Source organism: Galleria mellonella, unplaced genomic scaffold (assembly GCF_026898425.1).
Source record: "Galleria mellonella isolate WM207_F2 unplaced genomic scaffold, CSIRO_AGI_GalMel_v1 utg424, whole genome shotgun sequence".
Lineage (NCBI taxonomy): Eukaryota > Metazoa > Arthropoda > Insecta > Lepidoptera > Pyralidae > Galleria > Galleria mellonella.
This window is the reverse complement of record NW_026442097.1, coordinates 580311-607499: the sequence shown is the minus strand read 5'-3', so window position 1 is coordinate 607499 and position 27189 is coordinate 580311. Positions and strand designations below refer to the sequence as shown.

At 44.5% G+C, this 27189-nt stretch overlaps 1 protein-coding gene across 1 annotated transcript in view; it reads right to left on the bottom strand.

Annotated features, from left to right (window-relative positions):
* Positions 1-27189, bottom strand: part of LOC113514731 (neogenin-like) — a 156326-nt gene that overhangs the window by 7663 nt on the left and 121474 nt on the right. The window contains 31 exon segments of the mRNA XM_052898229.1: positions 2-26; positions 138-288; positions 787-913; positions 1750-1853; positions 2311-2754; positions 3167-3355; positions 3527-3533; positions 3779-3971; positions 4616-4696; positions 4781-4859; positions 7984-8187; positions 8329-8490; positions 9218-9362; positions 9880-9945; positions 10632-10837; positions 11938-12108; positions 12704-12824; positions 13788-13979; positions 14081-14278; positions 14363-14536; positions 14806-14926; positions 15553-15907; positions 16222-16340; positions 16710-16876; positions 18085-18226; positions 18666-18753; positions 20193-20293; positions 21239-21393; positions 22142-22338; positions 23248-23378; positions 24841-25030. Coding sequence (XP_052754189.1) covers positions 2-26; positions 138-288; positions 787-913; positions 1750-1853; positions 2311-2754; positions 3167-3355; positions 3527-3533; positions 3779-3971; positions 4616-4696; positions 4781-4859; positions 7984-8187; positions 8329-8490; positions 9218-9362; positions 9880-9945; positions 10632-10837; positions 11938-12108; positions 12704-12824; positions 13788-13979; positions 14081-14278; positions 14363-14536; positions 14806-14926; positions 15553-15907; positions 16222-16340; positions 16710-16876; positions 18085-18226; positions 18666-18753; positions 20193-20293; positions 21239-21393; positions 22142-22338; positions 23248-23378; positions 24841-25030 — 4805 coding nt within the window.

Sequence of the window (27189 nt, the reverse complement as noted above, 5' to 3'; positions counted from 1 at the left end):
GCGCCTCGCTGCTCAGCGAGTCGCGACTGTAAAGTTTACAGAAATCCTTACGAGATGAAAGACTGCATTGCAAGAAATTACACAAATTAATCGACATGGGGCATATATTTACGACACGAGTAGTCGTAGGTACTCACTGCGTGTAGTGTCCGAGCGGCTCGTACGCGACGTAGTGTCCGCGCTCGCGGGCAGCGCACGCGTAGATGTCGCCGCCCGCGCCGCCGGGCCCACCCGTGGGCGGTGTAGGCGCCGAGCACGCCGCCCCCAGCGGACACGTGCCGGACCCGCCTACACGACGTCAACATTTAGTAATATGAGCAAACAAAATGTGTAAGTATGAAGTACGTAACAATTTGGTGCCGTGACCAGGACACAAAACTTATTACCAAACTACTAATAACTTTTGGTACGACAATTATACAACTTCTACAATATATTTCTACTAAAATATCAGTGGAATACTTAAAATAGGAATACAAGGGAGTTTTATAGCTAATTAAGTCACGAATAGTATTTTATTATTTATTTATTTTATTAAAAAATCTACAGCTTTTATAAACACAACTTACATGCTGAGTCTCTTAGGAATACAGCCAATAACGGATTTTATTTACATAAACGATAATTATAATTCCAAAGCGAGGTAGGCAAGTTAGAGTGGGTGTGTGCAAATAATATAAGTGCATGTATGAAAGAAACCACGTATAATAACGTATGTGTGTGTGTGTGTGTTAAATAATATTAATTAGGATGAATGTGTCGGTCAAATTCTATAGACAGACTCACATGGAGCAGGCGGTGGATGCTGCGGATGCTGGTGTGGGTGCTGCGAGTGTTGGTGCAGCGGGTGCTGAGGATGCAGCGACGACTGCGGCGACCCCAGCGGCGCCACGCCCGCCAGCAGCGGTGTGCTCTATACACACACCATAACATTACGTCACATATACAAATTGCAGGTGTTCATAGGTAATGGTAACCACTTACCATCAGGTGGGCCGTATAATTGTTTGCCACCTCAGTGGTATAAAAAAATACGACACGGTATACGCATCAATGGTATCTGGTCGTGTAGTCACGGCATAGAAAAAGCCACTCCTTGCTCCTAGGCGACTAAGGAAGGACGAGGGATGGGCAACAGCATCCCTCCTAAAACATTTCTAAAGCCTAACTGCCGTTGCCAATCCGCCTGCCAAGCGGGGCAACTACTGGCAAAATCCCTTAAAAGGGAAACTTAAGTTCAGCAGTGGATAGTTAGAGGGATGATATGATAATGATACGAATTATTACTGCTATCGCCATCTTTTGTATTACGAAAATACTCTTATTTACAACACAGGGGGCAAACGAGCATGCTGCTCACCTGATGGCAAGTGACTACCGCCGCCCATGGTCACCCACAACACCAGAGGCATTGCAGGTGTGCTGCCGGCCTTTTAAAAAGGAATATGCTCTTTTCTTGAAGGTTATGTTGTTTATTTAATTCTTTATTATACACACCAGTTATAAGAATATGACAGAGCTAATCAAATGTACAAAGGCGAGCTTAACTCTGAGAGAGTTCTCTTCCAGCAACACGCAAAGTGGAAAGGAGCATTTTTTTTTATACAACTTAGAATGGCAAACAAGCTGACGACCCACCTGATGGAAAATGGTAACCGTCGCCTATAGACATAAGCAATACCATGGACATAACAGAGTATGTTAATATTTGAACAGATGCGAGTAAGATAAAATATGGTAAGTACGCACCTGGTCAACGAGCGCATGCCTCGCGTGCGGACGGCGGTCACACGTGGCGGCACAGCCCGCACCACCCACGCCCACGCCCACGCCCACACCCACGCCCGTCATAGCTGCCACACGTAAAAATTCTCATTTAAGTAGATAGATAGATACTTTTTATTGTTTCCTCCAAAAGATTACAATAGTAAACTTATTATAAATATAAACAATTACAAGAAATAATCACAATGAGAAAATAATGGGCGACCTTATCGCTAAGAGCGATCTCTTCCAGCCAAACTTTGGATGGAGAGGAGTAATTATATAGAAATATCTTTTGGAGGAAACAATAAAGAGTATCTGTGTATCTATCTATACATATCTGTCACGCCTGCCTCCCATTAGGGTAGGCAGAAACAATGGAACACCAAATGCTTCGATTCAAACAGACCTCTCTCGCTTCCTCTATAAGCATCAATCTATTTATACACGCTCGCCGGTTACGAGAACTTTTAATTTGGCCTTTCTAAAATTAAATATAAATAAAAAAAAAAAAAAAAAAAAAAAAAAAAAAAAGCGCGCGCTCACGTCTGTATTCGTAGCGGTCGCAGCGCTCGCAGCGCGGCGCGGACGGCGACGACCGCACCGCGCTCTCGTCGCTGCCGCCGCAAGATGGCGACCGCCGCGAGTCTACGCGCCCCGCCCACAACAAAATATAAACAACGTAACACAAACACAAATTAAAATAGGCAACACAAACGGGAAAGAAAACTAAACAAAGCGAGAAAATAAAAAAATATAATAAGAAAGTAATCAAAAATGTGGGACAAGTAGGGGAAATATATTTTTTTATTTTTATTAAACAAAAAATAACTGCAATTAAAAAAAACATACATATACATATATGTAAATACATACATACATATCCATCACACCTGTCTCTGTCACTGAGATAAATATAAAATTTTAAATTTACAAACTTACCACGTTGTTTGTCATTTTTGACAACAGTTTCGACTTCATTCTGAAGTTTTTTTCAGCGTTTTACAATACAGCATTTCGTCTCATACTTTCCATTATACATATTTATATAGATAGAGCATCGAGTCTCCAAAACGAGTCAACTTTTTGTCAGCCAATTGTCAAATTAGCTGACTCGTTTTTTTATCAATGTTCTATATATATATATGTGCGTAAGTAACGCACACTATGTATCTTGACGTATATATATTTAATTATTTAATAAATAAAATGAGTGTTTACGTATTAAAAAATATGCAGAAATTATAACACAAAATAAATATAGAAGTTATAAAGGAATCACACATAACTGTTTATCACGCAAAATTGTATGAAAAAGTTGAGCAGTTTTTCTCGAAGCACTTGTATGGAGACACTGTACGTATATAACGTAAGGTTTGAGTACAAGCGGCAGGCCACTGACCGACGTATGTGGGCACGTAGTGCCGCCTGTCGAGCGAGGCCAGCGACGCCAGCGACGCCGGCGGCGGGTGGCGCGCCGGCTCGTACTCGCCGCCGGCCCCTCCCCCGCCGCCTCCGCCGCCGCCCCCGGCCCGGCCCAGCGTCAGCGTGGACGCCGCTAGAGCGCTGCCTTCCGTGCTGCCCGCTGACACTGATCACCAGACCATGCCATCAGAGCGTTACCACAAAACAATATACTCTGTTATGTCCATGGCATTGCTCATGTCTATAGGCGACGGTTACTACTTTCCATCAGGTGAGCCGTCAGCTTGTTTGCCATTCTAAGTTGTATAAAAAAAAAGTTATCATTTATTCATTAAACACGGCCTCTTTTTTAGGTTGAGAGGTTTAGCTAATAGCTGCCAAACTTGGCAGGCGGGTTGACAACAGCAGTTAGCATTTGGTGATATTTTGAGAGGAACACTGCTCCCAATCCCTCGACCTTTAAATTCTCTTAATCACCTTTTATAATACCCACAGAAGAGGAAAAGTTAAGAATATAACACCTGAGTCCTCAGGGATGGCAATGCATGGAGGGTATCATGGGCGAAACTGCTCATATCTATAGGCGACGGTTACCACTTTCCATCAGGTGGGCCGTCAGCATGTTTGCCATTCTTAGTTGTATAAAAAAAAGCGTGTACGCCGTACTCTTACTGGCGGAGCTGTGCAGACTCTTGTCCATGTGCTTGAGCTCCATTTGATCGTGGTGGATCCACAGGTCCGGAGGCTTGATGGCTGCCGACGCGGACGACTTTTGGTACGTGCTGGAAATATGTCCAATTCTAGAGTAAGGGTATTCGGGTATGCGATTTCAGTCTATCAAGTCGCTGTAATTTATGATACAGCGACCTGAGAGGCTTACGAAGTGGATACTACCACTTCGCAACTGAAATATTTTGACACTAATTGGAGTAGTTTACTAGGATTGGAGTGGACTTTACATATATCTCTCTATAGTCTAGGAGAAATGTATGTAATGCGCGCAGGCAGGCATGCTCGCGCTGTCGCTGTCGCTGTCGCTGTGGACAGTGAGTGTGAGTGTAGCGCACGCACCTGGTGTCGGGCGAGAGCGGCGCGGGCGCGCGGCGGCAGCACAGCAACAGCGCGAGCGCGGCGGCCAGCAGCAGCACGGCGCTCGCGCTGTCGCTGTCGCTGTGGACAGTGAGTGTGAGTGTAGCGCACGCACCTGGTGTCGGGCGAGAGCGGCGCGGGCGCGCGGCGGCAGCACAGCGACAGCGCGAGCGCGGCGGCCAGCAGCAGCACGGCGCTCGCGCTGTCGCTGTCGCTGTGGACAGTGAGTGTGAGTGTAGCGCACGCACCTGGTGTCGGGCGAGAGCGGCGCGGGCGCGCGGCGGCAGCACAGCGACAGCGCGAGCGCGGCGGCCAGCAGCAGCACGCGCGCACGCACCTGGTGTCGGGCGAGAGCGGCGCGGGCGCGCGGCGGCAGCACAGCGACAGCGCGAGCGCGGCGGCCAGCAGCAGCACGGCGCTCGCGCTGTCGCTGTCGCGACAGCGTAGCGCACGCACCTGGTGTCGGGCGAGAGCAGCAGCGACAGCGCGAGCGCGCGGCCACGCGCCGGCGCACGCGCCGCCCGCGCTCGCCCACAGCCACGCCGACGTCGCGCTCGCCAGCCCGCCACCCTCGCCCGCCTCTGCCGCCGCCAACCAAACCGCAGCTCGTTAGTACCACGCAGCACACACCACACAGGGGGGAAAGGGATCGTTAGCAATGGAGTCTGACAGCCCCATTGCTAGCAATATTAGATCGATCTTCACATGGTTCCCCCTGGAAACCATTGTGAAGGATTCTTATTGAATTCATCACGATGAGCTATCACTCTCACCTATAATTCTTCATTGGTTCCCCACCGGTGTATACCGAGAGCGCAGGTGAGGTTACCATTCGATTAACACCCATTCACTTTCACTCGTATTTACGCGTGGCTTTACAGGTCTCACAGCGATGATCTGGACACTTTCCGTCTTTTTGAGCACCTGCAAACAACGATTGATAGAGTTCTCGAGCAGTACCCTTCTGCGGAGTTAGTGATACTTGGAGACTTTAATGCTCACCACTCCGAGTGGCTTCGTTCTCGGTCCACTGATTGCGCGGGAAAAGCTGCTCATGAGTTTGCTCTGACCTATGGATTCTCTCAGCTGGTCCATTCTCCAACGAGAATACCAGATATAGAGAACCATACAAGCTCCTTGCTGGATCTTCTGCTGACAACACACCCGGATGGATGCACCGTCAGAGTGGATGCGCCAATTGGCTCATCCGACCATTGTCTTATCCGGGCTGATGTCCCCAACACTCGACTGGGATGGATTGCGAGAATTTTATGCATCGTACCCTTGGAAGCAGCTCTGTTTGCATCACATGATCCTAACGACTGCGCAATTGCCGTTAGCGAGGCTATCATTGAAGGTATGAAGCTATTTATCCCCAACCCACTAGTGGCAATGGGATCGAAGAAGCATCCGAGGTTTAACCGGTCTTGTAAGAAAGCCAGATTTGCTCAGCAAGCTACATACAGGGCTTGGACTACGGCTCGCACTAACTCTGATCCTGGAATCACTAATGCAAAGCGGAAATTAAATGCTGCTTCGAGGTACAGTAAGAGAGTAATTACCAGAGCCAAATTTGAATTTGTGGGCAGAATTGGTAGGCGACTATCAAGCCTTCCTTCTGGTAACCGTGCTTTCTGGTCGCTTGCTAAAGCTGCCCAAGGAAACTTTTGTCAGTCGTCTTTTCCACCACTTCGGAAACCGAATGGTAACTTGGCCTACAGTGCTAAAGAGAAAGCCGACTTATTTGGCATTCTCTTTGCCTCTAACTCGACTATGGACCTATACTGTACCACCTACCATCTTGTGTTGCGGAAGCTCCATGCCGGAAATTACTATAACACAATGTAAAGTCCGGCGGGAGTTACTATCCTTAGATGTTCATAAGTCGAGTGGGCCAGACGGTATACCGGCAGTGGTCCTAAAGCAGTGTGCTCCGGAATTGTGTCCTGTATTAACGCATCTCTTTACGATCTCGTACTCCACAGGGCAATTTCCTTCAACATGGAAGACCACCCTTGTACATCCTGTACCTAAAAAGGGCGATAAGTCGGACCCTTCAAATTACAGACCGATTGCGATCGCTTCCCTTCTCTCTAAGGTGATGGAGCGTATAGTTAACGCACATCTGTTAAAATACCTAGAGGATCACGATTTATTGAGTGACCGGCAATATGGCTTTCGTCATAGTCGCTCAATTGGTGACCTCTTGGTATATCTTACGCACCGATGGGCATCAGCCATTGAGAGTCAAGGTGAGGCGCTCGCTGTCGGTCTTGATATTGCAAAGGCATTTGACCGGGTCTGGCATCGGGGTCTTCTATCGAAATTGCCCTACTATGGACTTCCCGACAGCCTCTGTAAATGGGTCGCCAGATTTTTATCCGGCAGACGTATAAAAACCGTTGTAGATGGTTGCTGCTCCGATAGCATGGATATTAACGCTAGCGTCCCGCAGGGCTCTGTGCTGTCCCCAACGCTGTTTCTACTGCATATTAATGTTAACCTTCGGTAACATTCATTGTTATGCGGATGACAGCACCGGGGATGTCCTTTATACGGGTCGTAACAATGTCTCCCGTTCCATCGTGGAGAACAATCGTGAACAGCTTGTGTCTGAAATCGAGAGAACACTAACTGGAGTCTCTGATTGGGGACGACAAAACTTGGTCCAATTTAACCCCTCTAAGACACAAGCTTGCGCGTTCACCGCTAAGAAAACCCCATTTCCTGTGGCCCCACAGTTCCAAGGCATGTCTCTTAACATCTCTAAAAGCATTGGGATCCTTGGTGTCGACATCTCTAGTGACGTACAGTTCCGTGGCCACCTCGAACATAAGGTGAAGCTGGCATCCAAAAAACTCGGTGTGCTCAATAGAGCGAAGCATTACTTCACGCCGGATCAGCGATTAATGCTTTACAAATCGCAAATCCGGCCCCATATGGACTATTGCTGTCACTTATGGGCGGGAGCACCTAGATACCAGCTTGAACCCTTCGACTCAGTGCAGTGTCGAGCTATGAGAATTGTCGATGATTCCAGGCTTGCAAGCGGTATCGAACCCTTAAGTCTTAGGAGAGATTTTGCCTCACTCTGCGTGTTCTACAGCTTATACAACGGATTGTGCTCAGAGGAATTATTCAATATGATGCCTACGGCCACTTTCTATCATCGTACGGCTCGCCATCGACAGGGAGTTCACCCTCATACCTTACAGCCTAAATGGTCGCGTACAACGCGGTTTCAAAGATGCTTTCTCCCACGAACACTCAGGTTATGGAATGAGCTCCCTGCCGAGGTTTTCCCAAGAGACTACAGCATGGGGTTCTTCAAAAGGAGGGTAAAGGTTTCTTCAGGGTCGGCAACGCGCGCGTAATACCTCTGGTATTGCAGGCGTTCATAGGCTACGGTAACCGCTTACCATCAGGTGGGCCGTATGCTTGTTTGCCACCTCAGTGGTATAAAAAAAAACACCCATTAAAAAAAAAGTACACAGTACTAGTCGCATTGCTATGAATCATCCTGATCAATTCCAAGTATATTCATCACGATGAGCTACCTGACGTACCGTTTCATCCTCACTGGTACTCCGCCTACGTATATCGTAACACAGACAGGATTACCATTCCATTATCATCCATTAAAAAAACGACCCATTACATCATATCAATAAGAAAATCGATAACATTATTAATAAATCCACTCACCCAAAGGCGTAGTATACGCGACAGATTGAGAGAAAGGCCCGAGTCCGCGCGCATTCCTGGCCTGCACTTTGAAGGCGTAGGTGGTGCGCGGTCGCAGACGATCTACGCGTGCCCGTACACGATCGCCGCCCACCGCCACCGGCGTCCACTCCTCGCCACCAGCTGCGGCGCCGCTGCGCTGTATTGCGTACATCACCACGTACCCTGCGATCATCGCACAATATAGTATCTACTATTTAAGCGTTACTTACATCCGGTTCAAGTTATGGTTTATCCGGCTCGAAGGACCAAATCCTTAAGTCCTCCCTTACTACATCGCTAGTTTTCCATAACCACTAAACTCACCAGTAATCCGGCCGTTGGGCTTAGCAGGCGGCTGCCAGGCAAGGTCGACGGCCCGCGCAGCCGGCGCCGCGGGAATGATGCGTAGTTCACGCGGCGGGCCGCCAGGGGTCGCCTCTAGCGACGTGTTGCTGGCCAGCATCGACCACGGAGACTCGCGACCACCTAACACAGAATAATAATAGACAAAATTAGACAGAAGAGATGTTGATAGCAGAGACAGGTTATGCATAAAAAACATTTGTACCTTCATAATGCTCTTGTTTTTCGCCATTAAGTGTATACTTTGCAAGGCTTTGCTTCGTTCTAAAGGATGGCATATGGCAAGTGATGGTTACCACTACCCATCAGGTAGACTATTAGCTTGTTTGCCATTTAAGTAGAGTAAACATAAACCAACGTACAGCTCGCCATTGACATGGAGTTCACCCCCATACCCTAGAGCCTAGATGGTCACGTACAGTGCAATTTCAGAGATGTTTCTTCCACAAATGCTCAGACTATGGAATGAGCTACCTGTTGAGGTTTTTCCAAGAGACTACAGCATGGGGTTCTTCAAAAGAGGGGTAAAGAGGTTTCTTCAGGGTCGGCAACGCGCGCGTAATGTCCTTGGTCTTACAGACGTTCATAGGCTACGGTAACCGCTTACCATCAGGTGGGTCGTACGCTAGTTTGCCACGTCAGTGGTTATTTTTATAACACAGAGAGTAGACGTGCATGTGTCTCACCTGATGGTAAGTGACTACCGCCGCCCATGATCACCCACAACACCAACGGCATTGCAGGTGTGCTGCCGGTCTTTTAAAAAGGAATATACTCTTTTCTTGTATAAAGAAAAATAATTTTCATCAGGCGCAATGACATATTTGTATAGACGCGTGTGGCAACTGACCTTTGATGAGTTTGACGGCGAACTCGTAGGTGGTGTAGGGCCGCAGGTCGTCCAGCATGCAGTTGAGATCGGAGGCGTTGAAGTAGCGCGGCCGGCCGCCCGCCGCTGCCCACCGTACCACGTACCGCCGCCCGTCCGTCGCCGTCTGCGCACACGCAGCCCACGGGGCAGCGAGTGAGCGAATGAACGGGAGAACACAAAATAATAGGGATGGAGAATGGGTTTTAATGGATGATAATGAAATGGTAGCCCCGCCCGCGCTATCGGTATACACCGGCGGGGCACCAGGGAAGGATGATAGGTGAGGATGAAGCAGGTCAGTTAGCCCATCGTGACGAATTCAACAACAATTGTTCACGATGGTTTTCAGGCGGAACCACGTGGAGGTCGACCTGATAAGGCATATTGCTAGCAATGGGGCTATCAAACTCCATTGCTAACAATCCCTTTCCCCCCGGAGAATAGGTTAGGAGCCAATGACTAAGGCGTGACGTATGAATTAATAGATAAAGAGACTAAGAACAAGGAATTACATAGAAGGAATGATAAAATAAAAACTGTAAATCATATGGTTGCCTCCTTTCTTCTTATGCAAATATAATTAGTAAAAAGAAGGCTTGGGAATGAAAATATAAACAAATTCATATTATATATATACAGACCTGTCCCTTAGCGAGCGTGGGGTCCGTCCAATACAGAACAGCAGTGGTACCGCTCAACATTATGGCCTGCAACGTGATACATAACTTTAATCCAAAAAATATTGGATAACATATTCGAAAATACGAGTATATATCAGACCGATATCGAAATGGATGATTTTTCCCCAATTAATGTCCGGAGAAACCCAATACATAGATATCCGATTGGTATTCATATTATCCATGCCTATATAAATAACATTTGCGGTTCAAAATTTTTGAATGAATAAATGAATTTTTATTCAGGAGTTTGTCAATTCGGTTGTATTTTTTTTTTATTATTACCGCGATAACTCCGTCAATTGGTAAACCTATGTTCAAAATTATTTTTTATGTAAAAGAATATGCTGACAAATAGGTCTCATGGAAATTTTATAAAACAGTTCAGTAGTTTAGTTGCTACAATTAAAGTTTTTTTTTTTAGAACACAACTTAATTAAATAACGGTAAAAACCAGTGGTATTTTCATAACTGGAAACAAAATTTAAACGTTTAAATTTAAAAAGTTAGACAATGTTTGAGCTGTAAAGGATAGATTTTTGTTAAATACGTAAATTGTTATATTAAATTACTCTATAATAACACAACTTAAGTTTAATAACAGTAGGCCATAGACCAGCTTTAAGTTGATCCGGTTCGAAGGATTATTTATCCGGCATGTAGGACCAAAATGCCTAATGCAATAATTTGTGTGATGGAATAATAGTTGATACCTTAAGACCAACAGGGGGTATCAACGGGGGCGGCTCGTCCTCCTCATCTTCGTCGTCCCCATCGGGGTCGTCCCCGTCCCCATCCCCTAAGTCGGGCTCGTCTCCCTCGGCGGCGGCAGGCCGGGTCCGCACTGTGGCGTACACCGGAGGTCCTAATCCCAGAGAGTTGCCCGCGCGAAGCGATATCACATATTCGGAGTTTGGTTCTGAGGAACAATAACGTACGTCACTAATTTTTACTCGTGACGTCGTCTGCGTTTTATGTATGATAATGGAATAGTAACCCCGCAGTATTTATTACATCTTTATTACATGATGGTAAAGTAGCTTTCCATTGATGAGAGAATTTTTAAAATCGATTGAAATCATCTGATACTAAATCCAATCTTTCCTCTTTATATGTAGCTATGAATGCATGAATCAAGTGATAATGGTACAAGCGTTAAAATCCATTACTTACAATTTTCCCCCACCCTCGACCCCACTACAAATAGCTAAGGTCCTACAGATTAAGGCTTCTAGACAAATGGCAAACGAATTCGTCGATGGGATCGACATCACTAGCTAGTCCGTGAGATAGAATGAGATAGCAACGCCGGATGACTAATTCCAACTTACGGACTCGCTAGCGATGTCGTTTCCATCGACGAATTCGCTTGACACTTGTCTAGAGGCCCAGTCGTAATATTCGCTACCATCTCCCCCGCCTTATTTTTTACATTTTTTTTTTTGCATTGTGTCAACGGATGCAGGTAACTTAGGATAGTTCCTTTTGGCAGTCTATGGGGAAGGTCTATATCCAGCTGTGGACGGATAATGGCTTGAATGACGATGATAATAAACCGATGAAGAGTAGTTCTGATCATCAAGATATAAACATAATAAATAATTATCATCACCATTGTCATTTTCTTGCTTTTATCCCAATTATTTGAGGTTGGTATGCTTGTGAGAATGTATTTATTGATGGTATCCGCCACCTATGGTATGGAGAAAAGAATTAGAGGAGCGAGTAAAGGACATTGATGAAAAGGCATTTATGGAGAAAATGGAAAGGCGGGACACTGCAACTGTAGCGGTGATAAAATATTATAAACAGTATATGTGATAAACATGGTATCATAAACATAAAAAAAAATACTGTATCATGTCCAAATGTGTACGTGTTGCCATTTTTGACGACTAATTTATCTCCCTAATCAGTGATTTCATTATCATAACCAACCCTTTAAACTAAAGTTTCCATAAGTATACTTGAATGGCATAATGAACGGAACAGGGACACTCATGCTGCATTTTGACATACCGAGTGACCGTATGACATGAGAGTGTTGGTGCGCGGCGAGCTGCCGCGACTGTTCGTCGGGTACACCCAGCCCCCAGCCCAGCCAGTAGCTACGCACCACCACGCCCCCGCTGCCGTCCCCCCCGCCCTCCTCCGACCACCACACCGAGATCCAGTCACGACCAGCACGAGCTGCCGAAGAGATACACTACTTAGTAATCGTCACAATAATATATAGTGACTATTAAAGTCATAAAACATAATTTGATCCGGTTCAAAGGATCATTTATCCGGTATGAAGGTCCAAATTGTCTAATGCAATAATTTTCGCAAATTTTATGGAGTTACTAGCTTTTGTCAGTAACTTCGTACTCGTGAATATTGGAGCTGCCGAAAAGACGCTACTTTGTACTTTACAAACTTTAGTTTCAAAAGTAACAAAATTGTTAAAGATTGGTTAGGAATAAGACCATCTATTATGCTTATATAGTTTAGGATAGAATATAAAAAAAAAGCTTGAACCAGCTAATATATACAACGGCTCAAAGGATCATTTATCTGGCACGAAGGACCAAAACATTAGAATTGTTTACTCGGGCCGATAGTATCATTACATTGTGAATAAGAATGTGAGAATAAATAGTCAAAAATTTGAACTTTGAAAATGGTTCTGCTATCAACTTGTTTGCCATTCTAAGTACATATCCTAAAAATAAATATGACCTAATGGTACATATTTAAATAATTTAAAAAAAATTAACTATATGGGATATAATATTAAAAATACTTGTAAGAGGTGGTGGCTTGCCAGGCACTCTGGTCTCGTCGAGGAGTTGCTGAAGCGTGGTGGCAGTCACCCACTCACTGAAAGGTCCCGAACCGTTCGCGTTGATCGCGCATACACGGATCTGAAATAAGAGTTACATCAAAATAACTTCGGAATAAAACTTTTTTTAATGGACGATAATGAAATAGTAACCCCGCCTACGCTAACTGTATACGCTGGCGGGACACCGATGAAGGTAAGAGGGTATAGGCAGATTCACTTAGCCTTTCATGATGAATACACTTGGAATTTAGCACGATGGTTTCCAGGGACGACCACGTGGAGGTCGATGGATAGAGTATATTGCTAGCAATGGGACTGATAGTCCACAGTATTATTAATTCCTTTCCTTTCTTCGGGATAAAACTAGCCGACACGAAAGAACAATATTTTTCTTGTTAGGGTTATTATTATAGTCATACTGTCCCACATCTCCATTCACGAATGAGTATGTAAGCAATTTATAGCATTGAACAGTCCTAAGGCGTTAGCGTTGATGGCGCTTGGATTTGAAATTATTACGAGATGTTACAAGATATCCGGTCGAAATTATCCGACTCGAAGGACCATTATTTTTCTTATCCGGATTACATTAATATTTTCTACATATAAAAAATAAACAAAATTGTAAGCAGTTTTTAGTATTTATTTATTTATTTGAAAAATTTATGGTAATTTTTTAATTTAATTTGTAATTAAACGATTAAATTAAGTTAAAATTTTAATTTAATTCCAGAAAATTTAATTCTGAATGCAGAGATATATTAATGCTCATGAAAAAAAAAAAACTAGAGGCAAAAATTTTTAAATATATTCACTTTTCGTTGTTGAGCAGTCACTTTATGCTAACCCTTATAATTATCCGGCTCGAAGGATCACTTCACATAAGGTTTAGTTTTAATGAATATGAATGTAGAAAACGTATTTGTTCGTGCAAAATTAATATTTTCTATAACATTGGAACTGAAATGTATTGAAGTAGACGCTTTTTCTGCCTATCCTGTAAAACCGTAAAGTCTCTATTGTTACTCGTAGATCTAAATACCTGGTACGTAGTGCCAGTTTCAAGATCCCGCAGCTCAGCGCGGCGCGCGTCCGCCGGGGTCGTCAGCGAATCGGCTTTCCGCCGGGTGCCCCCCACCCCCCCGGGGGCCACGGGCCGGTAGCGCAGCTTGTACCCCGTCAGGGGGCCGCGGTGCGTCCGCACGGGGGGCGCCTCCCAGCGCACCAGGATCGACTGTACCACAAATTATACACATTCATTCTGTTTGCACAACTGTCTGCCATTTGCGATCCAGTTCGTGGAAGTTAAGCAAAATGAGGAGGGGCAGTACTGACGGCGGCGCCGGCGGGCGCGGCGGACACGTTGGAGGGCGGCGCGGCGGGCGCGTCGCTGGCGGTGCGCGCGCGGCGCGGGCCGGCCGGCCCCCCGCCGGCCGCCGCCACGCGCACGCTGTACTCGGCCGCCGCGCGCAGCCCGCCCAGCGTCGCCGCCAGCGCCTCCACCACCTGCACCTGCTCGCGGCCCGTCTCCACCTGCCGGCGAAACAAAAACTAAAATATCCGGCGAGAAGGCCTCGTGGCGATTACGCGTGTAGCTGCGGAGTTTCGGTACGATACCTCGGTGCAGTACACCTGGTACTTGGTCGGCGGGGGGACGACCCCGGTGACGTGCTCGAGCGGTGCAGGCGGCTCCCATATGGCCCGTATCGCGTGCGGTCCCAGCGTCTCGACGCGAAACCCCGTCGGCGGGCCGTATGTCAATTCCTCTTCGGGAGTCGTCACTTCTATCATCTGGAGATATAAGAAATAAAAAATAAAGAATTAAAGGACGAGAGAACAATTTTATATTCATATTTAGTCTAGTGACTGTCGCGTAACAAAATAAGAATGCTTCTGTTGTCATGATTCAGTCCGAACTGTAGTTTTGCAGACTTGAGACACGCCTCACGAATTCCTCCAAGTGGCTACGTCTGCGAAATGTTATATAAAGCGTAGCATATTTTATAAGGCCCATGATGTAATAGACGAGATGGTTCTCATCAGAAGTGCTTGGTGTATACCTGGGAGGGTGGAGAGAGCGCCCGTGCTGTGATCGCGCGCAGCACAAACTGGTAGGTGGTGGCGGGCTGCACGGGCACGTTGGTCTCGTGCCGTGCCGCGCCGCCACGCCACACGCGCTCCCTGACACAAACACACCGATCGACTAATACTAGCGACACATTAAACCGATCTTCGGTCGCCAATCAATCGCAAATAAATACCATTTTTTATTTGTTGTACTTCTTAGCGATTTCTATCTTGCCGAGGTTAAACTGTCGAGTGTATATGTAACGTCGCAAAACCCTGATACTTGGCGACGAAAAATCGGTTACGTGAAATTGCACATTATTCGATTCGCGTCCACTGCACGCGTTAGTGGTCATTCATAGCATAACCAAAAATCGGCAACCGTATACGTTGTCTAAACAGAGTACACGCAGAAGAAAGATTGTTTGTCACCGATCTGGACGTTTCCACGCGACCTTAGAAACCACAAACAATTCATGTTAGGCAGCAATGGACCAATTAACCTTATTTTGGTTATTTGATTAGAGACCTTTAATTCCGCTACCATTACTTACGTGTGTGACTGCCAACACTCGAAGACTGACCACCACTATTACTACCAGAGGTTGTTATTTTTTTTATCAATGTGATACCTGTGTACTGGTCTCTGTGTTTGGAATTTGTTTGCTGTCTTCAGACCAAGTAACCCTTAAAAAAATTATCGGAATTCATCGTAATAAAAATATACAACTTGGGCTTACCTTTCGCTCCCTTTCACCCTGTACATTACAGCGTACCCCATCAGTTCTTCCGCTATATGCTCAGGTTCCTCCCAGCTGAGGGTCACAAATCTGTGCTTTACCAGCACAGCTTTCAGACTTTTTGGCGCTGACACAATGCTCGCGTTGCTCCTCAAAGCATCCAAATCCAGGTCTTCAGCAGCATGAAATACATCCTCGTCAAAATACATGTCAGGAACCGGGGTGTAGGCTGAGGATGTCTCCCCGAGGAAGTTGGAGTCGAGGGTAGGATCGGTGGTGTCGAAATCGACGGTGATTAATGTTTTTAATATGTGAGTGGTGTTTAATTTTTTGGTGGACTTTGAGAGTCTGGTATCTGCGCGGAGAAAATAAAAAACTTAAATAAATCCAAAAAAAAAATGGAAATAAAAATCAAAATTAACGAAAACAACATAAAATATCAAACGCAACGCATAAAAAATATAATGGCATTATTAATTGTTATAAATAAAACTAATTAGATAAAAAAAAAAAAATAAAAAATGTAAAGTGTGCATATGTTCTTCTATACAAGAATCTTGGATTTAATTAAAGGTTTCAATATCTTCTAAAAAATTAAAAAAAAAAAGGTGGATATGCAATATATCCTATAACAGATTATAGCTATAACATTACTCGCTCTGGACTTACCGTCCCGCGGCGGCAGTACGGCCAGCCGCAAGGCTGCGGCGGCGGCGCCGGCGGGTGAACGCGCCGCACACTGAAACATGCCCGCGTCCACCGCCAACACGCCCTGGATGCGGAGCGACCTGCCGGACGGACATCGTTAGTAACGCGATCTACCAGTGCCATTTCTAGCAATATATTCTGTCAAATTGACCTCCACGTGGTCCCATTAGAGACCATCGTGTTGAATCCCAGGTGTATTCATCATGTACGATGGGCTAATTGACCTGCTTTTACATCCTAACCTATCAACCCTCACTGGTGCCCTGCCAGCATATACCGTTAGCGCAGGCAAGGCTACCGTTCCATTACCATCCATTAAAAAAAACACCCTAATCTTCAATGGTAACACCATCACATGCTCATACTTCAGTTCCTGGGCAAAGGCGACGCTTCCCACTTTCCACCAAATGTAGCGTCAACTTGTCGATTGCAAATTTTAAAGTGTTTACCCGTCAACGATAGCTATGTCGTGGTTGTTGGGCGTGAGCGGCTCGCCGTCCTTGAGCCAGGCGAGGCTGGGTGGGGGTCGGCCGCGCGCCTCGCACCGCAGCGTCACGTCGCCCCGCGTGTGCGCCTTCACCACGGGCCCCGAGTGGAGCTGCACTCGCGGTGGCGTCTGTACATGTCAATTATTTATTTTTTAGAAGAAAGCCAGGATCATGTAATACTGTCAGACCGCTGAGTGATAGTTTTTGTCACAGAAAAATTATACTAAGATATTTTTGTATTATTATTGTATCAGCCGTTAATTGTCCACGGCTGGGCATAGGCCACCTCTTCCTGTCCAGTGGGTGTCTTGAGTGGCGACTATAGAAACTTAATTGTAAAAGGATGGGCAGCAGTGTCCCTCTTAAAACATCTCTAAAAGCCTATGCCAACCCGTCTGCCAAGCGTGTCAACTACTGGCAAAACTCCCCTTATGGGGAAGGCTTATGTTCAGCAGTGGACAGTTATCGGCTGAAATGAAATGAATGATGTATATTTACATTTAATTACAAGTCCCTAACAATAATACTTTGCTTATATTAAATCTTTCAAAGTGAATTAGAACCTAAAAAATTGCATACACCTATATTTTTATGAGCACACAATATTCAATACTCAATATTGGAATATTTTCAAAATGGCCGACGTGACAAAATGGCGGAAGGTGTCTTATTTTGTTAACCTTGTTAATATAAATATGAAATGAAAGAGTTTAAAGAGTGGGTAACGATAAAGTGGCACCATTTTAAAATGGCCGCAGATGCAAGATGGCGGATACATTATAGACAATTGTTTTAAACGGTCTTGCACATTTTTTTTCTTTTTTATTTATATTAATATTTATATATATAATTATTATATAAATATTTAATTATTGTTTATATTATTATAATTTTTTTTATATTTATTATAATTTATATTCATTATAATAAAAAAATGCATGATCAACCGTGGTTATAGAATTTTAATAAATCTTTGTATACCAGTATTTTGGTGAAACATGTAGCTCTGAGTATACACAAGTGAACATGTAATGTAAGCATGTTTTTTTTTTATACAACTTAGAATGGCAAACAAGCTGACGGCCCACCTGATGGAAAGTGGTAACCGTCGCCTATAGACACGATCAGTACCATGGACATAACAGAGTATACTGTTTCGCCCATGATACCCCCCATACGTTGCCATTCCTGAGGACTCAGGTGTTATTCCTATGTACCCAGTAAATTCACGCCATATCCCACCCTTCAAACCGAAACACAGCCATGCAGACACAACTGCTTCACGGTAGAAACACGAATGTTTAACGCAAATAAAGTACGTGAATGTGCATCTGACCAGCACGTGCAGCTGCGTGGTGCAGTCGGCGGAGTCGAGGCGCGAGTGCGCGCGGCACGTGTAGGCGCCCGCGTCCAGCGCCCGCGCAGACTGCACGCGCAGCGAGCCCGACCCCACCAGGTAGAACCGCGAGTCCAGGTCGCTGCCGCACCAACACCAAGTACACTACTATTATTATGTACCATGTGGGAAAAAGAAAAGAACAATAAAAGGAAGGGAAGGGGAAACAGGAAATAGAAGGGGGAAAAGAGAAGGAAAGGGGTGAAAAGGAAACGAAGGATAGGGGGGAAAGGGATGGAAAGGAAAAGGGAGAGAAAAGAGGGAAAAGGAAGGAAAGGGGGGAAAGGAAATAAAAGAGGAAAGATGGAAAAGGGAAAAAATGGGGGAAAATGGTAGAATATGGGAAGAAAGGGATGGAAAGGACGAAGAAAAAAAGAAAAAGACGAAAAGAAAAAGGTCAAACAGTCCTACCAAAAAGAATAAAACAGTCTTAGAAGCATTTCAATAGATTGAGACGGGAAATGAATAATTCATCCGTACACTCATCCAATTCATACACACAATGTAAATGAGTCGCTCACTTGAGATCTATGGCGATGCCGTTGTTCAGCCATGTGATCTCCGGCTTCGGATTGCCGGCCGCCGCGCAGTCGAACGTTGCTGATGCACCTGTTATATACCATTTAACTTTTAGCTCAGACACTAGTGCAGGGGTTGCCAAACTTATTTTGTTTACTGTCCAATTTGAAAATAATTTTTTGCCACTATTACTTCAAGGTCAACAAATCACTCCGCAAGCTTTTACACAACGCCCCCATTTTTTTCTTGGTTTCTTACCGCCCCCCTTGAGGCCTGCAGCGGACACAAGGGGGCGTTATCGCCCACTTTGGGAAAGGCTGCACTAGTGTAAGAGAAGTTTTTATATACCTCAGATTGGGAGACAAGCTGACGGCCCGGCAGATGAGAAGTGGCAAAGTGGAAAGCAGCTCTTTTCTCCTCTTAAAATATCGCCAAAGACTAACTGCGATTATCAATCCGCCTGCCAAGCATGACAACTACTGGCAAAAGGGGGGAGAGGGACTGCTAGTAATGAGGTCCAATATCCCCATTGCTAGTAATATACCCTGTTGGGGGAAAGGGATTGTTGGCAATGGAGTTTGAGAGCCCCATTGCTAGCCATATGCCCTGTTAGGTCGACCTCCACGTGGTTCCTTAAGTTCCCTTAATCGCCTCTTACGACACCCACCAGAAAAGAGGTGGCCAATTCTATGCCGGGACCACACGGTTACCTCAGAACAACCCTCATATATAAACCAAATATGGAAAATTATTTTTTTATCTGAAAGGATATACCTTTGTACCAGTCCCTCAGATAGTTTGGGTTTTCAACAGTCTTCAAAAAGAATTAAGTTCTCAATTCTAATGTATTTTTATTATATGTTTGTCACCTCACAACTCCGTCAGTTGTGAACCGATTTGGAAAATTCTTTCTTTATTAGAAAGCATATACTTACAGGTCGGTCCCAATAGAAATTTTATCAAAATCCGTTCGGTAGTTTAGTTTTTAAATTAAAATAACTGGTTTTGTCACAATTGAAGTCGGTGTTGAACACACCGACTTCAATTGATTTTGAATTTAATTCAAGGTTCCGTACCACCATAGGAAAAAACGGATCCCTTATAGGATCACTTGGTTGTCCATTCGTCCGTCCGTCTATCTGTCAAGACCCTTTTTCTTAAGAAACTTGAAATTAATATCATATACTTAGGTTTGCAATCTCTTAAAGCAGTGAAATAATCAAGCTTCTAAATCGACGCAATCAAACGATACGACCGTTTATGTAGCATTTATATCGCATATTTTGACATTTGCAAAGGGAATCAAAACCTATAGGGTACTTCCCGTCGAGTTTGAATCATGAAATTAGGCAAGAAACAATGTTATATAGCACAAGTAAAGGGAAAAATCCGAAAAGCGTAATTTTGTAATTTCACAAAAAAAATTAAACTTGATAATTTTGTACGGAACCCTCGTTGGGCGAGTCCGACTCGTACTTGACCGGTTTTTTTTTTATATAAAACCTATTTGTACAAGCAACACTGGTAACCTTCCATGACGGTGAGCGGCTGCGGCGTGGCTATGAACCGCGGCGGTGACTCCGCGCTGCCGGCTTCCGCACTCACCACCAGCTCGGTGGGCTGGCCCGTGCTGCAACCATACCGTGGAATCTATTACATTCTATTCATGGCAAACGATCCTAGTAAATCTATAGACCAGGGGTGACCAACCAGTCGATCGGTGGGGGGGGGGGATTGTTAGTAATGGAGACTGAGAATCCCATTGCTAGCAATATACCCAAACAGGTTAACCTCCTCGCGGTTCCCCCTGGAAACTATCATGGTTACCATACCATTTTCGCGCGGGTGGGGTTACCATACCATTTTCGCCCATCAAAAAAAAAACCAGGCGATCGGAGGGGTGGGGGGAAGGGATTGTTAGCAATGGAGTTTGACAGCCCCATTGCTAGCAATATGCCCTATCAGATCGACCTCCACGTGATTCACCCTAGAAACCATCGTGAACAATTCTTGTTGAATTCGTCTAGACGGGCTAACTGATCTGCTTCATCCTCACCTATCGTCCTTCACTGGTGCCTCACCGGTGTATACCGATAGCGCGGGTGGGGTTACTATTTCTTTATCACCCATTAAAAAAAACCAGTCGATGGCGACTATTAGTCCAGTGGATGGTGGCGAGGCAAACAATATAATATATTGCTAATCTAGCGGAAGATGCTCGGACGCAATGCTCGCGCTAATATAAATAAGTAGTTACTGAGAAGCAGTTCCAGTTTCATGTTTTCCCTCTTAATAAAATAACAAATACTACAATACTACATAATTGTGTACTGAACTATTTCGTTTCATTTGTGATTTCAAGAAATATGCAATTGGTAGATCGCGCAGGGTTTCGTCAGTATACAGTAGATCTTGGGTCTAGTCAAGCCTGCGTGCGTGCGAGTGTATGTAACAGACTGTAAATGTCAATAAACACAGACAACATGACCTGGCAGATGTAAAATTTTATAACTACAATACATTTTAACTTAATTCATGAGATAAAACCTCGAATTATCACTAAGTAATAACTTACACATATTTGTCGAGCCTATGTGCCAGCGCCACCCTGCAGGCGTACGAGGCCTGGTCATCGAGCCGTAGCGTTTCCACCTCGAGAGCACCGCTCGCCGTGATCGACACGCGCCCCTCCTCTAGCCGAAGGGGGGAGCCGTTCTTCAGCCATGTCACCTGGAAGTAATACATCCCTTCAGACCATATATAATCTCTATAACTTGAGGAGATTAGCGAATAACTCGCTCGGACAATACTTCAAGTTCTTGTCGTATTAGCAGTCAACTGCCCACTGCTGGACATATCCTCCCCTATAAGAGAGGTTTTACCAGTAGTTGCCACGCTGGGCAAGCGGGTTGGCAACCGCAGTTTAACTTTTGGTAAAGTTTTATGAGGGACGCTACTGCCCATCCCTCGCTCTCCCTTAGTTGTCTCTTACGACACCCATGGGAAAGGAAGGGGTGGCCCATTCTATGCAAGGACCTACACCACTACTTACTTAAAAAAATCTGTCCTAAACCTCTGAACTTTAGGGAGAAGGTATTTTTAATGAGATCAAGCCCATTAATAGCAAGATATCCTGTTAGAGCCGACGTCTACGCAGTTCTCTTTAAAAACTATCCTGTTTAAATCCTGAAGAATTCGTCTCGATGAGCTAAATTACCTACTTTCATCCACACTAGTACTTCACCATACTAATAACAGAAGCAAGATAAGCATTGCATTTTCATTTCCTAAAAACCCCTAAGGTACCCTTCACTACTATCCCGGCATTTTACACCATTAGTACAGACGGGTGTACGATGCTTCCGTATCTTGACAATGCCCCCTGACATTGAAAAAATGTTAATGAGACTGAGATTCTGAGACCCCTCGTCCGTCCAAGGCCAGTATTTACTGGGTATACCAGTCCAAGGATACTTACATTAAGTTTGAGCGTAGGCGGGGCAGTATGCAGTCGTGCAGCACCATACACGCGCCTGTCTGGTGTAGCAGTCGCTGGAAGCAGCACGCGCAACGCAACCCGTGCCTGCTGCGCTGGTCGCATTGTACACGTGAGGAGCGCAGTGCCACCCAGCGCGCCGAGCACCGAACGGGGACCGGGCGTCAGGACTGGCAGCTCTGAAGTGGAACACACACGGTTCATGTAAATATGAATACTTATATTTAAAAGACAAACCACTTCGTCCACCGACACGATTACTTCTAAAAACTAGACCACTCAGGCTTTTGGGAATTCCTTCATAATTATATCCATTCGATTATGGAATAGTCTGCCATTCGAAATCTTTAAGCGTCGACTAAGGGAGCATTACTTATCACTATAATATAATGAAAAGGCAGGTCAGAGGAATAACACCTGAGTCCTCAGGAATGGCAACGCATGGGGGGGGGGGGGTATCATGGGCGAAACAGTATACTCTGTTACGTCCACGGTACTGCTCATGTCTATAGGCGACAGTTACCCCTTTCCATCAGGTGGGTCGTCAGCTTGTTTGCCATTCTAAGTTGTATAAAAAAAAACCTGGAATTCAGCACGATGGTTTCCAGGGGGAACCACGTGGAGATCGACCTGACAGGGTATATTGCTAGCAATAGGACTGGTGTGACAAGATTGATGAATATGGAAGAAGCGAGAGAGGTCTGTTTGAATCGAAGCATTTGGCGTTCCATTGTTTCTGCCTACCCTAATGGGAAACAGACGTGACAGATATGTATGTATGTATGTATGTAGAACTGGTAGTCCATTTTACTAACAATTCAGTCCTCCCCTTTTACTAGTAGTTGCCACGCTTTGCGGACGGATTGGCAACCGTAGTTAGGCTTTTGGTGATGTTTTAAGTGGACTGCTGCTGATATGGCACTAATATTACAATGGTAACACGAAATCTTCATCATCACAAAGGATGCCTCTGGTCTTGCTAGCTTCGTGAGCTACATAGGCACTTAACATTAGATGGACTTCGTGTTTGTCTCTTTAGTTGTATATTAATGTACATATGCAGGTATAAACAAAACATAAAAGCTTACCAGCTAAAAATATTGTGGCCACTCTAGACACGATGGTGCCCACTCCGTCAACGGTCACCACACACTGGTACTGGCCTGCCAGTGTCGCAGACATCTTCTCTATTTGTAGCGACCCGTTCGTCAGCTGCTTTCTGGAAATTAGATGTGGTATTCGTATAAAAATAAGTTTCCCTATGCCAAAGACATAAAATCTAAATTTGCATGGCAAAAACGTGTATAGATTGTCTACTATAACATGGCATGCCCCTTACACTTACATGTGTCTATCTATATACAGACCTGCTCCATTTGTGTCTTTTTTGCAACTTAGAATGGCAAACAAGCTGACGGCCCACCTGATGGAAAGTGGTAACCGTCGCCTATAGACATGAGCAGTACCATAGCCATAACATACTATTTCGTCTATGATACCCCCCATGCATTACATTCTTGACGACTCAGGTGTTATTTTTCTGTACCCTGTAAATTCACGCCATATCCCACCTTTCAAACCGAAACACAGCCATGCAAACACAACTGCTTCACAGTAGAAACACGAATGGGACAGAGGTGGCCAAGCAAACGACTTTTGTACAAATTCTCCCTCTGGTTAGTCTGTGAGATAACATCAGTAGCGGTCCAGCCAGAGGAGTATTATATTCCATGGTTGAAACCTTGGAAATATTTTTACTCACACATTAGTTCTTTGGATTTTGAAGGGGCGTGCCATGGTATCGAGACAATCTACATCGCCAAAGGGATTTTTATGGCCATTATCCATCAAAAAATTGGACATCTGATCTGAAAGTTTTGGTCACCCAATTGTCCAGTTTGTGATGCCATCGATGATGTGCAACATATAGTGTTAGTGTCGTATAAACACGAAGGAAAAAGAAGAACTCATGCGCCACTTTAGTCTGAATCAATTAACTATTGGTGTTATTCAATCTACATATATTGAAGGGAAAGGGATTGTTAGTAATGGAGACTGAGAATCCCATTGCTAGCAATATACCCAACCAGGTCCACCTCCTTGCGGTTCTCCCTGGAAACTATCATGGTTAATTCCTGATGAATTCATCATGATGGGCTAACTGGCCTGTTTTCATTCTCACCTATCACCCTTCACTGGTGCTCCGGCAGCGTATCCCGTTAGCGCAGACGGGGTTACCATACCATTTTCATCCATCAAAAAAAAATCTACATATATTAGCTGAACCCAAATCAGAAATTTTGGAAAATCTCTGTAATTTATTGATGCCCATTAATTCCTCTCTTTCCGCGTCTAGGGAAAGTAGATAAAACTTTATTTGAGAAGTCAGTTCAGGGTACGATAGGACTGGTATACCTGAAGAAGGTAAAAGCCCTTAAAATAAAAAGGAATGAAAATGGAATGACAACCCTAGTACGCTATCAGTATACGCTAGCGGGGTACTAGTGGGTAATGGGAGATAATAGGTAAGGATGAAGCCGCGGGATAAAGCTAGCATGTTATAAAGAGGAAACACCTAGACAAACAGACATACTCTCTAATGCAAACATTTATATTTTTCGGACATCGAACCCACAACGGAAGGTCATGACCTGATGATGATCAAGCACTTAGATTCTTACCTATATTTATCAGTGAGGGAGAGCGTATGATCCCTGGTGGGTGGTGCTGTGATACTGTGCCGCCACGTGAGCCTCGTGGGGTGGTGTGCTGCAGCCGAACAGGCCAGGGTCGTGCTGTCCCCCTCCGCCACGACCGCGTCCAGGGGCTCGGACAGGAACCGCACGCCTGGATCCAGCTGGTCATCGCCGCCTGAAAGAAAAACATCACATATTTTAGATGTTGTTATGTTAAGTAATAGTTACCAGAGGGAGACTTTGTACAAAAGTCGATTGCTTGGGTACCTCTGTCCCATTCGTGTTTCAACCGTGAAGCAGTTGTGTTTGCATGGCTGTGTTTCGGTTTGAAGGGTGGGATATGGCGTGAATTTACTGGGTACAGAGGAATAACACCTGAGTCATCAGGAATGGCACCGCATGGGGGGTATCATGGGTGAAACAGTATACTCTGTTATGTCCATGGTACTGCTCATGTCTATAGGCGACGGTTACCACTTTCCATCAGGTGGGCCGTCAGTTTGTTTGCTATTCTAAGTTGTATAAAAAAATTACTATTTACCTATTATGCAAATCAGCACTTATTATTCTGCTGTATATATCTTTAAAACACGAAAAACCAATACCTCAGCTGGTGGGCATATTTATTATGTTTTTACAATGCACATTTCAAATGCAGATTGCTTCGACGAGTGCAGGTGTAGTAAACAATGCAGTTTCATTACAAGTTTGCTGCACCGACCCGCTATCTGTGTACATAATTCAAGTGACACGGTTCGAGTCGAGTTCCCGTAGGTGGTAGTACCAGAAACCGATTTTGTATTAAAGTCATCCGCGTGGATACCTCTGTCCCACCGGTGTTTTAACCATGAAGCAGCTGTGTTTTTTTTTTACAACACAGGGAGCAAACGAGTATGCGGCTCACCTGATGGTAAGTATATTTATTTATTTAAACTTTACTAACCAATGAAATGTGGCACAAGAGGCGAACTTAATGCTATAGGCATTCTCTATTAGTCAACCTTTGTTTTTTAAATGTTTTTTTCTATTTTTTTTACTTTTTTTTACAACACAGGGGGCAAACGAGCATGCGGCTCACCTGATGGTAAGTGACTACCGCCGCCCATGATCACCCACAACACCAGCGGCATTGCAGGTGTGCTGCCGGCCTTTTAAAAAGGAATATACTCTTTTCTTGAAGGTTATGTTGTCGTATCGGTTCGGAAATACTGCTGCTGGAAGTTGATACCAAAGAGTGGTTGTGCGTGGAAGAAAGTGCCTTGAAAAACGTACGGTGGAAGACCGCCACTCGTCCAGATGATTGGGATGAAACTTTAGTTTATGGCTCTACTGTGGTCAAGCACACCATTTGCTTGAAATTACAGAGTACGGATATACCGTACACCATGGTTTTTTTTAAAGGGTGTGATAATGATCTGGTAACTCCGCCTGCGCTATCGGTATACACTGAAGGGGCACAAGTAAGGGATACGCCATTAAAGGAAGTACCATGACTATCACAGTGTATTTTGTGGCGTACATGGGCACTGCTCATGTCTATAGGCGACGGTTACCACTTTCCATCAAATGAACCGTCAGCTTGTTTGCCATTCTATGTATAAAAATAATTAAGGACGTGTTCCACGAAAAAAAAAAAGACTTTAATCGTGGAAAAAAAATTTCCATTCAAAAACTAAACTACTGTAGCGATTTTAATAAAACATCCATAGAACCAATCTGTAAGTATATCCTTTCAGATAAATAAAGAATTTTCCAAATCGGTTCACAACTGACGGAGTTGTGAGGTGACAAACATAAAGAAATACAACTACATTTAAGAACCTCCTTCTTTTTAAAGTCGGTTAAAAAAATGATTTTGTTCTACGCGAGAAGGAGACAAAATAAATACTGATATTAACATTTCAAAACGAATAAAATGCATCCACTTAAGCGATTTCATAATTAAAAATTTTCATTAACAAAATCAAACGATTTCTTTGTTTTATTCACGAGTATATATCTAAATTATGACATCAATTCCCATATCTTACACCATAAAACATGCAGCGCGAAAGTTTGAAAGTGAATACATAAACATGTATACTCATGAACACATTACCCTCCATTTTAGAGCAGTCGGGTAAAAATCTACAAGTAGATAAATAAGTAATGCTATCGAACCAGCATGCAGTAAATCTGTGAAGCAAACACTAGTGAGTATTTATGAATGAACGATACTATTTGCTCCGACGCTCAAGTGCCCCTCGAGACCCGAGGAGCTTAGCTCTGAGCGCGATGTAATAGTCGACTTAGCAGCCGTCTACGAGAAGTTATTATATATTACAACAAATTTAA